The following is a 10,760-nucleotide window of genomic DNA, read 5'->3' on the forward strand; positions in this document are numbered from 1 at the left end:
TGCTCAGAGGCAACATGGCCTTGTGCCCATTTCTAAAAAACCAGATCTTGCCTTATACGGTGTCTATAAACACTGATCCTTCCAGCCCAGACCTGTGTGTTCTGACCTGCAGCAGTTTTGCCTGCTCTCCTCCTTGGCTGAAGCGATCAATGGGTTATATCAAATGTCAGTCCTATGTAGAGTAGACCCATTGAAATGAGTCAGATTTAAGTTAAAACTGACATCGGATACAATCTACTACTTCCTATTATTTTTCAGTGGGTACTACCCAACGTTCGTCCTATGTAGAGTAGACCCACTGAAATGAATGGGGCTTCAGTTAGCCGACTAACTTAAATCCCGTTCATTTCAATGGACTCTACATAGGACTAATATCGGCTATTACCCAACAGAGCGTTGCGGCTGCTGCTGCTGTTATTATTTTGTCAGCTTCTCATCGCCGATGCGCCTTCCTCTCTCGCTTGTCCACCTTTGAGCCCTCCCTGGAGAAGCTGGTGCCCTTCCCCGCGAAGGAAAGGCATTCCGCGCACCCCCAGGGCCAATGCCGCGCAAGACGCAACAAAAGACGGCGAGTCCTAGTCCGGCGCCCGTCTGAGAAAGAAAAGAAACGGAATTAAGTGGGGCCGAAGCGGGAGGGCCGCCGCCGCCGCACGCGCCTTGGCCCCGGCGCGCGCCGCCTGGCCCCGGCGCCTCCCCGGGGAACCGGGCGGCGGCGACTCCGCCATGGCGCAATCGTGGCAAGGCGAGCCCTGCCCGGCCTCCCCGAGCACCCGACCCCCCTCCGCGGGGCGAGGGGCTGTCCCAAGCCGGCTTCCCCTTCCTTTCGGCGGTGAGTGACAGAGATCGCAGCCAGTGCCTGCCCTGCGGAGGGGGGACTAACCCCAGCCTCTCCGGCGCAGCCCGGGAACCAACCTGGCGGCCACCTCCAGGGCAGGGCAAGGCGCGGCGCGGCGAGGAGAGGAGGGCTGGCGCGGCGCGGCGCGGCGCGGCCGGCGGGCGGGCGGGCGAGGCGACGGGCAGGGCCGGGAGCTGGCCGAGGGCGCGATGGGCGCCGCGGGACGCAAGGCGGAGCCGCCGCCGCCGCCGCCGCGGGAGCCCTAAAGGAGAAGCCGCGCTGGATGCTGCCGCCCCGGCCCAGGTAGCTCCGCCGGGCCCGGGGCGCGCCAGGACCGGCGGGCGGGCGCGGGGAGGGCGCCCCGTTGCAGCAGGCGGAGAGGGAACAAAGGGGGAGCGGAGAGCGCGCGAGTTGGAGCTAGGACTCCTGGGTTCTTCCACGGGAGGGGGAGGGGTGGCTTGCAGGAGGCTGGAGCCCGGACGTCCTGCGGGGGATCCGTTAGGGCTGGGAGGTCAGCGCCAGGGCTCCTGGGTTCTCTTGGGAAGGAGAAGGAGGTTGGAGGACGTCCTGCTGCTGGGATCCGTTAGGTCTTGTGTTAGCTCGGACTCCTGGGTTCCCTTAAGAAGGGGAGCTTGGAGGCGAAGAGTCGGGACGGTTGCGTTAGGGAAGCGGGGGAAGGACTTGGAGGTTTGGAGGCAGAACTCCTGGGTTCTCTTAGGAAGGGGGGCTTGGAGGCTGGAGCCAGGACTTGCTGGCGGTGGGGCGGTGGGTGGGAGTGGGGAGCCGGGTAGGATCAGGACTCCTGGGTTCCCACATGGGGAGATAGATCTGCAGTTTAGGATTAGCACTGCTCTAGAAAGGAAGAGATCTGGGTTTGTGTGGCGTGAGCCAGGACTCCTGGGTTCTCTGTGAGAGTACAAGGCGAGTCTCCTGCATGCTGGACAGCGGCAGTAAAATGGGGAAACAGCTGAGAAAAGAGGGTGGATGGAAGTCAGTTATGAGAGAGAAGTGGGGTTTGGTTGGTTGGTAGAGCAGCTCATTTACTACATTTTGGGGGGAGTGTTGGGGGGAATTCCTCTCTGTCCTCCATGAAACAGAAGGATTCTGTGCTTGTGGGTGCTGAGGTAGCTGATCCACCGGCGTTCAACTCCCAAGGGCTGCCGTGTATCTCAACAATATGCGGGATTTCACTGGAAACATGGCCTGGCCCCTACACACTTGTTACATTCGGACACGGAAGTGCCTTCCCTGTAGGACATCCACAACCCAAGAAATGGCCCTGGCAATATGTCTGTCACACACACACACACACACACACACTCAGGCAGGTTCAGTGCTTTAGGGCAAAACTGTACATGCTTGAATCGGTACCAGATATAGTGCATGAGGGTACCCATAACTGCTCCCTGCCTGTGGATTGTGTCACTTCACCATCAGTGGATAGAGATAAGTGTGTGTGTGTGTGTCTCCCCCTGCCCCCCTTCTCCCATTACTGTAGCTCACAGCAATAACTAATGACACAGATTGGCAGTGGATCAACCTTCCCTGACCTAGTGCCCTCCAGATATGTTGGACTACAACTCCTAGCATCCCACAGCTGGGGGATGACCTAAGTATTTTTTAGTGTATTTTATTTTTCAGATGCAGGTGGTTTAGGCCGCTACACTTAGATGCCTTTAAAAGAGAATATAGAAAGAAAAATCATGGATAGCCAATTTCTTGGGGCAGCCATAAAGCAGTGTCTCATCCTGCAGGTATGTGGCCTGGAAATGCCCACCATCCCACTGCTTCCTCACCGCCACCACTGCCTCAACATCCTTTGCAGCCTTGCAAGGGATTCTGGGATGTGATTCTCAGATGCCGTGGCACCGCATTCCTGTTGAAGAATCCCTGCCAGCTATACACAGGTGCCAGTCAGCTCACAGGGACAGGGCACACTGAATGGGGTGCCTTCAAGAGGCCCCATCTAGAACTGGGGATCATGCTATGATGTGTTCAGTGCAGGATTGACCAAAGGCAGCACTTCTTTGCACAGTGCATGATGAACTTATATAATTTGCTGGCAAAAGAGGTGGTGGTGATGGCTGCTAGTTTAGATGAATACTGGATTCTTAACAATAACTACAGAAAGCTGTTACTCTACGCCCTGCTTCTGAACTCTTACAGCAGGCGTGGGCAACTTCAGGGGCCAATTTCCTCCCCTGGAACCCACTGGGCGCTGCCCCCTGCTGCACTGTCAAATTTGCTACTGAAATTCGGCAGCAGCACAGCTGCAAAAAAGGACTGATTTTTCCCTTTTTTTGCTGTCACACCACTGAAATTTTGGTGGCAAACCACAGCTTGCTTGCCTTAATTGTTAAAGGAAACATCACTTTTTGGCAGAAAATTTGGCAGTGACGGGTACAAAAAAGGCCAGGGGGCCTGCTTGTGGCCTGCAGGCTGCATGTTGTCCACTCCTGTCTTAGATTCAGCGGGATCGCTTCTTAAGTTCCCTTCGGTCCAGTGGATGTATTTACATTCCACTCTATATAGACATGCTGTCTGTTGAGCATTCCTGGTGAAGCAGTCATAAACTATCACTAGATCCTCAGATGATAATTTGACACCAAACAACCGCTCAGTGCCGGCCCCAGGCTTCTGAGAGCCTTTGGGCAAAGCACCCTCAATGAGCTCCAACCATCAGCGAGTCTACCTTCTCACTGCCATTGTCACTGGCAGCTATTACTCCACATACACTTTCTCATCCACCATCATTGTCTGGGCCAGAGCAAGAGATGGGTGAACAATCAGGTTGCAATGGTGAAGAGGAGGAGCAACTCCAGGGGGCTCTTGACAGTGGGCCTCTGTTGGGGTGTGGGCCCTTGGCAAGTGCCCAACCATGCCTACCCTTCACACCAGCCTTGCTACCACTAGCCAGGTGTGAACCCAGCAGCTGAAAGAGTGTAGATAGCCGTTAACCAGAGGTAATGCTTTGGGATGGATCCATTTCTTATAAGCATAATTCTCAATGGTGTTTTTTTTTCCTTTCTGCATCAGAGGGGAGTCCTCTTGCTCAGTCATCGCTTCATTGGTTGTAGGAGACATTTCTGGGCCACCCACCTTGCCCTGTTGGGCCGTTTCACACCCCATCGGGCTCACTGACACTGTGCTGCGTCGAGGGCCTCTTCGATTGATCCGAGCCTCCATAGGTGATACTGCCTTTTGGCGACAGGCCAGTTGGAGAGTCAAGAATTTCCTTCCTTGGAGGGGGGAACAAAATGGCCGCTACACAAGAAGTGCCTCCGCCGGCATTGGGCCTCCATTTTTTGTACCCTTTGGAAGAAACGATGGCGCCAAGGGTGAAGATGGAGGAGCCTGGACCGCCGTGCCCCGAAGCAGGGTGGGAATGGGATGCAGCAGGGAAAGCCCCCCTTGTCGTTCAGGCAGGCACGATCAGCGACCTTCTGAGGTGGGCTACCCCTCCCCAGGTGAGGAGTGACCCGATTCCACAGCTGTGGGAGGTTCAGTGCCAGGAGATGGTACAGACCCTGCGGACGCCTGCAGATGTCGTGCCCACCCCTGTGCCCGTCCCACCCCCGCCCCCTGCCTGGGGCAACCTCCAGCTCCCTGAACTTGCACCTGTGGATGACATCGAGGCCTATTTATCTTCTTTTGAGCGAGCGGCAGAAACCTGCCAGTGGCCGCGAGGGGAGTGGATGACCCGCCTCATGCCGGCCCTCAGCGGGAAAGCCCAGCCCCCCCATAATGGCCTGGATGCCCGGGGCAGCCGGAGTGACCACCGGAAGTCCAAATCTTCCAGCTTGCGGGGGGAGGCTGGTGCCAGCGTGGAAATGCAGCGCCAGCGTTTCCGGCAGTTCCGTTACCAGGACTCGGAAGGCCCGCGGGAGGCGTGCCGGAGGCTCCGGGAACTGTGCCGACGCTGGCTGAAGCCAGAGAGCCGCACCAAGGAGCAAATCCTGGAGCTGCTAATCCTGGAGCAGTTCCTGACCATCTTGCCCCAGGATGTCCAGAGCTGGGTGTGGGAGCGAGGCCCAGAGACATGTGCCCAGGCGGTGGCCTTGGTGGAAGGCTACCACATGGGACGGCGAGAGGCAGGGATGTGGGAGCAACAGGTGAGGGTGTCTTTCATCCTGGCAATCCTAATGCATCGAGGGTAGAGGGGCGATGACACGGGGATGGGAGACTCCAAACATGGACTCCATAGCATCCTTTCCCAGCAGACGCTCCCAGATGTTTTCGAAGAGTCTCCATCAGAGCCTTTCTATAGAAATCCACTTCAGCATGTACACAGTGCTTCACAGATATAAAAATAGTGAAGTCCCTGCCCCGAGGCGCTTACCCTCTATAAGACAAGAGGATAAAAGGGAAGGGTGAAGTTGAGAACAGGGACTGTGCAGAAGAATGTGCAGATAAATTTGTTTGCTGCCTTCCCCAACTTGGTGCCCTCCAGATGTTTTAGACTGTAACTCCCAGTATGCCTGACCGTTGGCCATGCTGGCTGGGGCTGATGGGAGTTGAAATCCAAAACATCTAGAGGGCACCAGTTTGGGGAAAGCTGATATATAAGATTACCTTGTCAGGTGTGGGTTGAGGGAGAGAAAATACAACAAAGCCTTGTAAAACTATCCATGGCGTGGAAGGCCCATTCATTGAAACTGGATATAGGAAGCTGGCTTATGCCAAGTCAGACTATTGGTCCATCTAGTAGGGCTAGATCAACCAGTTACATAGGAAGGTGCCTTCCCTTTGTTCTTCTAGCCCAGTATTGTTGACACTGGCTGGCAGCGGCTCTCCAGGGTTTCAGGCAGGAGTTTTTCCAGCCCTACCTGGAGTTGCTGGGGATTGAACCTGGGACCATCTGCATGCCAAGCAGGTGCTCTACCACTGAGCCACTAATCTTTGATAGATTCAGGAGAGTTCCAGGAAATACCTCTTCACCTAATAACATAATTCACTCATGGAACTCACTGCCACAAGAGGTGGCGATGGCCATCTTCTGAGGTGGCTTTAAAAGGGGTTCAGAGAAATCCATGGAGGATAGTTCTGTCAATAGCTGTTAGCTATGATGGCTATTTTAATTCAAATTGATTAATTACATTTATATCGTACCTTCCATGGAGCCCAAGGCAATGTATGTAATTCTGCTCTTCTCCATTTTGTCTTCACATCCACCCTGTGAGGTAGGTCGGGCTGAGAGTCTGTGACTGGGCCAAAGTCACCCAGTGAGCATCATGGCTGAGTGGGGACTAGAACCCGGATCTCCTGAATCCCAGTCCATCACTCTAACCACTACACCACACTGCCTCGCTCCATCTTCACAGGCAGTGTGCTGCTGAATATTAGATGCTGGGGAAGCTCTTGGCTGCTTAGTCTGCTTGTGGAGGCACCAGTTGGCCAGTGTGGGAAGGACGTTGCTGGACAAGAAGGACCTCTGGTCCAATCTTCGTGCGTTCGTATGATGGGGCATTATGAACGGGCACTGCAAAAAGCGTTTAGGGAGGCGTGGGATGTCTCTTCAGCCCAACTAGTGGGCTGTCCTCCTTTGGTCACAGGGCTTTCAAGGGAAGCAGTGTGCTTGTTGGAGACTTCTGTCTTCCTGGTAACACCCTATTGTCCCTCACTGCCAGGTTACCGTGCGGGTCAAAGTTGAGCAGGTAAGCCCACAACAGATGTTTTTGCCCGGAGCGCCATGGGAGCCTTCTGCCCCTCTCCTGCCCCATCCCGAGTGCGTATCCTCAGCAGAAGGGACACTCAACCAGCCTGCCCCAGGCCCTGCTCTCAAGATGCCTTGCATCCCCAAACAGGAGCCTCGAGGCCTTCAGGAAACAGGTAAGAAGTAGAATTGCTGCTGATTTGATTTCAGTAAAAATACTTATTTTTTTCCTCCTCCCTCCCCATTCCGTTTTCCTTGTGGGCAGAGACTACCTTGTTTTACGGATTATATATAAGCTGCTCGAAGAGCTGCATAAACTTACTTCAAATAAATAATAAATTTAGTGAGGCTGTAGGGCAGTAGGAGGTTCTGGGGATGGTTTCCTGCCCCAGGGAATTGTGGGAGAAATTAGTGATCATTTCCTTGGGCATGTTTTGTGAGCCATTTGTCCATAACACTGGTCTTCTTTTAGAGCCAGGCTAAATTCATGGGGAGGTAGGTGTGTGTGTGTGGGGGGGGAGGGAATCCCTTTCTGAAGATTGGGGGGGGCACAAATGTTCACATGCGAGGGAGGATACTGTATTGTACCTGCAATTAGATGAGATGATTCACGATTCCCCCCCTTTTCTTCCTACAGTTTTTAAAAGGTCACATCATGGCTTAACCCCTGAACATCACAAAACAACCCAGGAGCGGGGCGTTCCTGGGTTGTTAATTGAAATCAGAAATGGCTCATGTGCACCACTCATCCCTGGCAATTCCTGGGTTAAACAACCCAGGAATTGCCACGGTGATGTGCGAACCAAGTAGTAGCCTCCTTCCTAGGAACATTTCTGCAGGGGAAAGATGGCTGCCTCCTTGGCTTTCAAAGTGTGAAAAAAATAAAACCTACCCTTGGACCATCTCATCTAATCATAAGTCAAATAAAGTTCCCACACTCAAAAGACATTCAACCTCCCTCCCCCCCAGTCCCTCCAAATCTCCCTCATCCCACCTTCATCAGGGATTACCATCTGGTGAAGCTAGAGGAGGGGATATAGCTCATCCTGTCTTTATTTATTTGCTTATTTATTTAAAGTGTTTTAATCCCCCTCTTTAGCCAAAAAAGTTCTCAGTGCGGCTTCCTTAAGATCAATCAAAACAAGACTATCACTGCTTGCAGGTGTACAATCTAAAAGACACCGCACAAAAAGAGAAAGGAATGAGGCTGGAAAAAGAAAACAAGCAAACTCGGGTACTAGTTCTTAAAATTACATAGTGGTTCTTCTGATGACCAGCTGAAATGGAAACAATTCAGACTTCAACTGATGGGTCCCAACTCAAAACTGGCAAAGAGGCTTCTAGCAGTTGCAGTACTGGGAAGACATTAAAGCCTCTTTGCCAGTAGCCATGGGAAGAATTGTGCTTTAGCAAAGGAGCGCTACAACTCTATGAGGCTTGGTCCTGATCCTGCAAGCCTTCAAGGTTTTATAGCCACCCTGGATTTTTGCTGCTGTCAATGTCAGGGCACATCGGGTGCCTCCTGAGTAGGGGAGGTGGGCTATGAGGTTTGGTCCCGATCCTGCAAACCCACTTGGTGTTATAGGCATCTCCCCCGTTTTGCTGCACTTGGGATTTTCACTCCCCTGGGGTAATTGTGCAAGGTTTTGAGGGTGCGTTGGGTGCCTCCCAACTAGGACAGGCTGTGTATGAAGTTTTGTCCGGATCCTGCAAACTTCCAGTGCTTTAGAGGTGAAACAGCGCCATTGTTTGGGTGGGAGGACTGCAGCAGGACAGGGGGCGGTGTGTGTGCGTGCAAGTCAGATTACTCACAATAAGTGAATAAGCTACTCACAGTAGCTTATTAGCCTGGTCCTGTGGTAGGGCATCGTGGACTATTTAAAAAATAAGCTACTGTGAGTAGCCTATTAAGCCACCATGGGTTATCATGATGTCCAAATGCAGCAAAAGAGCAAACTGGGCAGAGAGAGGGAAAGAGAAGGAAAAAGATGGACTTGTGTGGTGAAAGAAAAGATTAAAAGTGGCTCCCATTGTTGCAGGTTGGAGTTAAAAGTGGGTCCTGAAGAGACTGAAGACTACAGGCACCAGCACTGTTTATTATATTTCTTATTTGCCCTTCTCTTAACACAGACCCAAAGCAGGTTACAAACACGTACAGCCAGCTGTAAAGCATTTGCAATTGCAGAAATGGCTTTTTTGAGAGGGGTGTGTGATCTAGATGGGAAGGCTGGCATTGGGGGGCTTTAACCCTTTGCCCCCACCATTGTCTTCCTGTGTCTCCTGTATGCATTAGAGCAAATGGGAGCTTTTTCTCCAATGCAAAAAGCCGGGGGAGGGGGTTGGTGGCGATCCAGATCAGCCCCCCCCCCCCCCCGAATCACAGACATACACACTAGCCGTTTACTTTTTAAAAGCACGCAATTGGTAATCACTTGAACATGTTTAGCTTGGCCCTAAGATCTGATTTCTAGAAGCCCAAAGGACAGAGCAGAACCCTGAAGAAGGGCAGTCCTAGCAACTTGCAGCATTTTGGCTTGGCATCCCTGAAATGCAAAAACAGAGACAAAATCGAGTCCAAATTTGCCAAGGATAGGGGCCAGAAAATAGGTCCCATCCCTGGCAGAGGGACAATTGTAGTGCATGTGTTTGCCTCGGCATTGACAGCTTCAAGGCTGGGTTACATAGGCAGCAGAGATTGTACTGATAAACGCTACAAAGTGCATCTCTCTCCTAAGCAGGCGCCCTGATTGACAGCATCAAGCCTGGGTTACATAGGCAGCAGAGATTGTACTGATAAACGCTACAAAGTGCATCTCTTTCCTAAGCAGGCACCCTGATGTCCAATGGGACACGAGAGGAGAACAGCCTGCAGGGAGGTCCTATGGAAGTGGGAATTGCGTCTAGGAATTCCCAGGAGAACGGTTTGGCTGAGAATCGTGGGGAGCAAGCAAGTCAGCCATGCGAGGAGAGATGCGGCGACACAGGAGAGAACCCAGCCCCACGCCCCAGTCCCATCCAAGTCCCTCACCCCGCAGGGAAGCCCCTGCACCGGTGCTCAGAATGTGGGAAAACGTTTAGCCGTAACTCACACCTGCTCACCCACCACAGGATCCATACGGGGGAAAAACCCCACCAGTGCCCCCAGTGCGGCAAGCGTTTCGGCCATACCTCCCAGCTGACTCGGCATCAGAGGACCCACGCCTCGGAGAGACCCTTCCGGTGTGCTCAGTGCAGCCGGAGCTTTTACCAGAGCTCTGAGCTGACCCGGCATCGGGTGTCCCACGCAAGGGATCGCCCGTACGGGTGCAGCCAGTGTGGAAAGAAGTTCCGCTGGAGTTCCGATCTCATCCGGCACCAGATCACCCACACAGGAGAGAGACCGTATAAGTGCCCTGAATGCGGGAAGAAATTTGGCCAGAACTCGCACCTGGTTCGACATCGCAGAACCCACACGACTTAGCCGAGATCTTCCCAGATGGAAGGAAATCTATGTTTCCCAGCACCGAGAGTTTGCAGAGGGCCAAAGAGTGGACGTGAACTTGCCACCGAGCTCAGTGGTGCTGTAATGGGCCAGATTACTGATGTCCTTTCAGCTCAACATCTGCAGAGGATGGTTTAGTTCAAATGAATCCCATTGACGTGCGAAACAGGATGGACAATTCCAGGTCTCTCTCCTGGAGATCCACAGCACAACCAGACGGAGTACTAAGAAGATGCCAGGCCTCGCTTGAGCTGACTTCTTGAACAACACTAACATTGTGGTGGCACCAGTTGGAAGTCTCTCTCTCTCTCTCTCTCTTTTTAATAGAAAAGGAGCTAGATCTACTAGTCATCTAGACAGGTTTATTGTTACATAACACAGCCTGTATTCCCCACCCTGAGACCATATCTTTGTAGTGAAACAAAAGCAATGTATTTTTTAGTGAAGATGACCAGTCTGTATTGGTGGGGAAGCGGGGGGGGGTGGTGGTCTTCAGAATGATGGGAGATCCCCTTTGGGGAAGCTGCTTTGGTGCTTTTGGTGGGAGGTGGAGAACTACAACTTCGATAAACAGGAGAGTTGTCAACATAGGGTTGCACTGATACGGGAATACACAACATGGGATAGGGGACAGAGGGCAGCAGCATCGGGAATCCAGATGTTTGGGTCCAAGTGATGATCAGACAACAGGAACTCACATTACACACATCCATGCTAATTATTGGCAACCAGCATCCAAGGGGGCTGATCCAGCCCCACAGGCTTTCCATCTGGTCACTCGCACCGCCACC

General features: G+C 52.8%; 1 protein-coding gene across 6 annotated transcripts; it reads left to right on the forward strand.

Moving 5' to 3' along the window:
* Positions 1-499: 499 nt before the first annotated feature.
* Positions 500-10,413, forward strand: LOC146341940 (zinc finger and SCAN domain-containing protein 25-like). Of its 6 annotated transcripts, XM_084805274.1 has the most exons (5): positions 999-1,138; positions 3,872-4,947; positions 6,463-6,664; positions 7,588-7,722; positions 9,314-10,413. In XM_084805274.1, exons 2-5 carry the CDS (start codon positions 4,093-4,095, stop codon positions 9,946-9,948), a joined length of 1,827 nt encoding a protein of 608 aa, XP_084661400.1. In that variant the 5' UTR covers positions 999-1,138; positions 3,872-4,092; the 3' UTR covers positions 9,949-10,413. The 6 variants fall into 6 exon arrangements, with proteins under 6 accessions (XP_084661404.1, XP_084661400.1, XP_084661405.1 ...); XM_084805278.1 differs by lacking the exons at positions 999-1,138; positions 7,588-7,722 and adding an exon at positions 500-829; XM_084805279.1 differs by lacking the exon at positions 7,588-7,722 and having other exon boundaries at positions 1,010-1,138; positions 9,317-10,413.
* The last annotated feature ends 347 nt before the right edge of the window (positions 10,414-10,760 follow it).

This window comes from Heloderma suspectum, chromosome 6 (assembly GCF_057233095.1).
Source record: "Heloderma suspectum isolate Gila_16-S chromosome 6, 16-S_ref, whole genome shotgun sequence".
NCBI lineage: Eukaryota > Metazoa > Chordata > Lepidosauria > Squamata > Helodermatidae > Heloderma > Heloderma suspectum.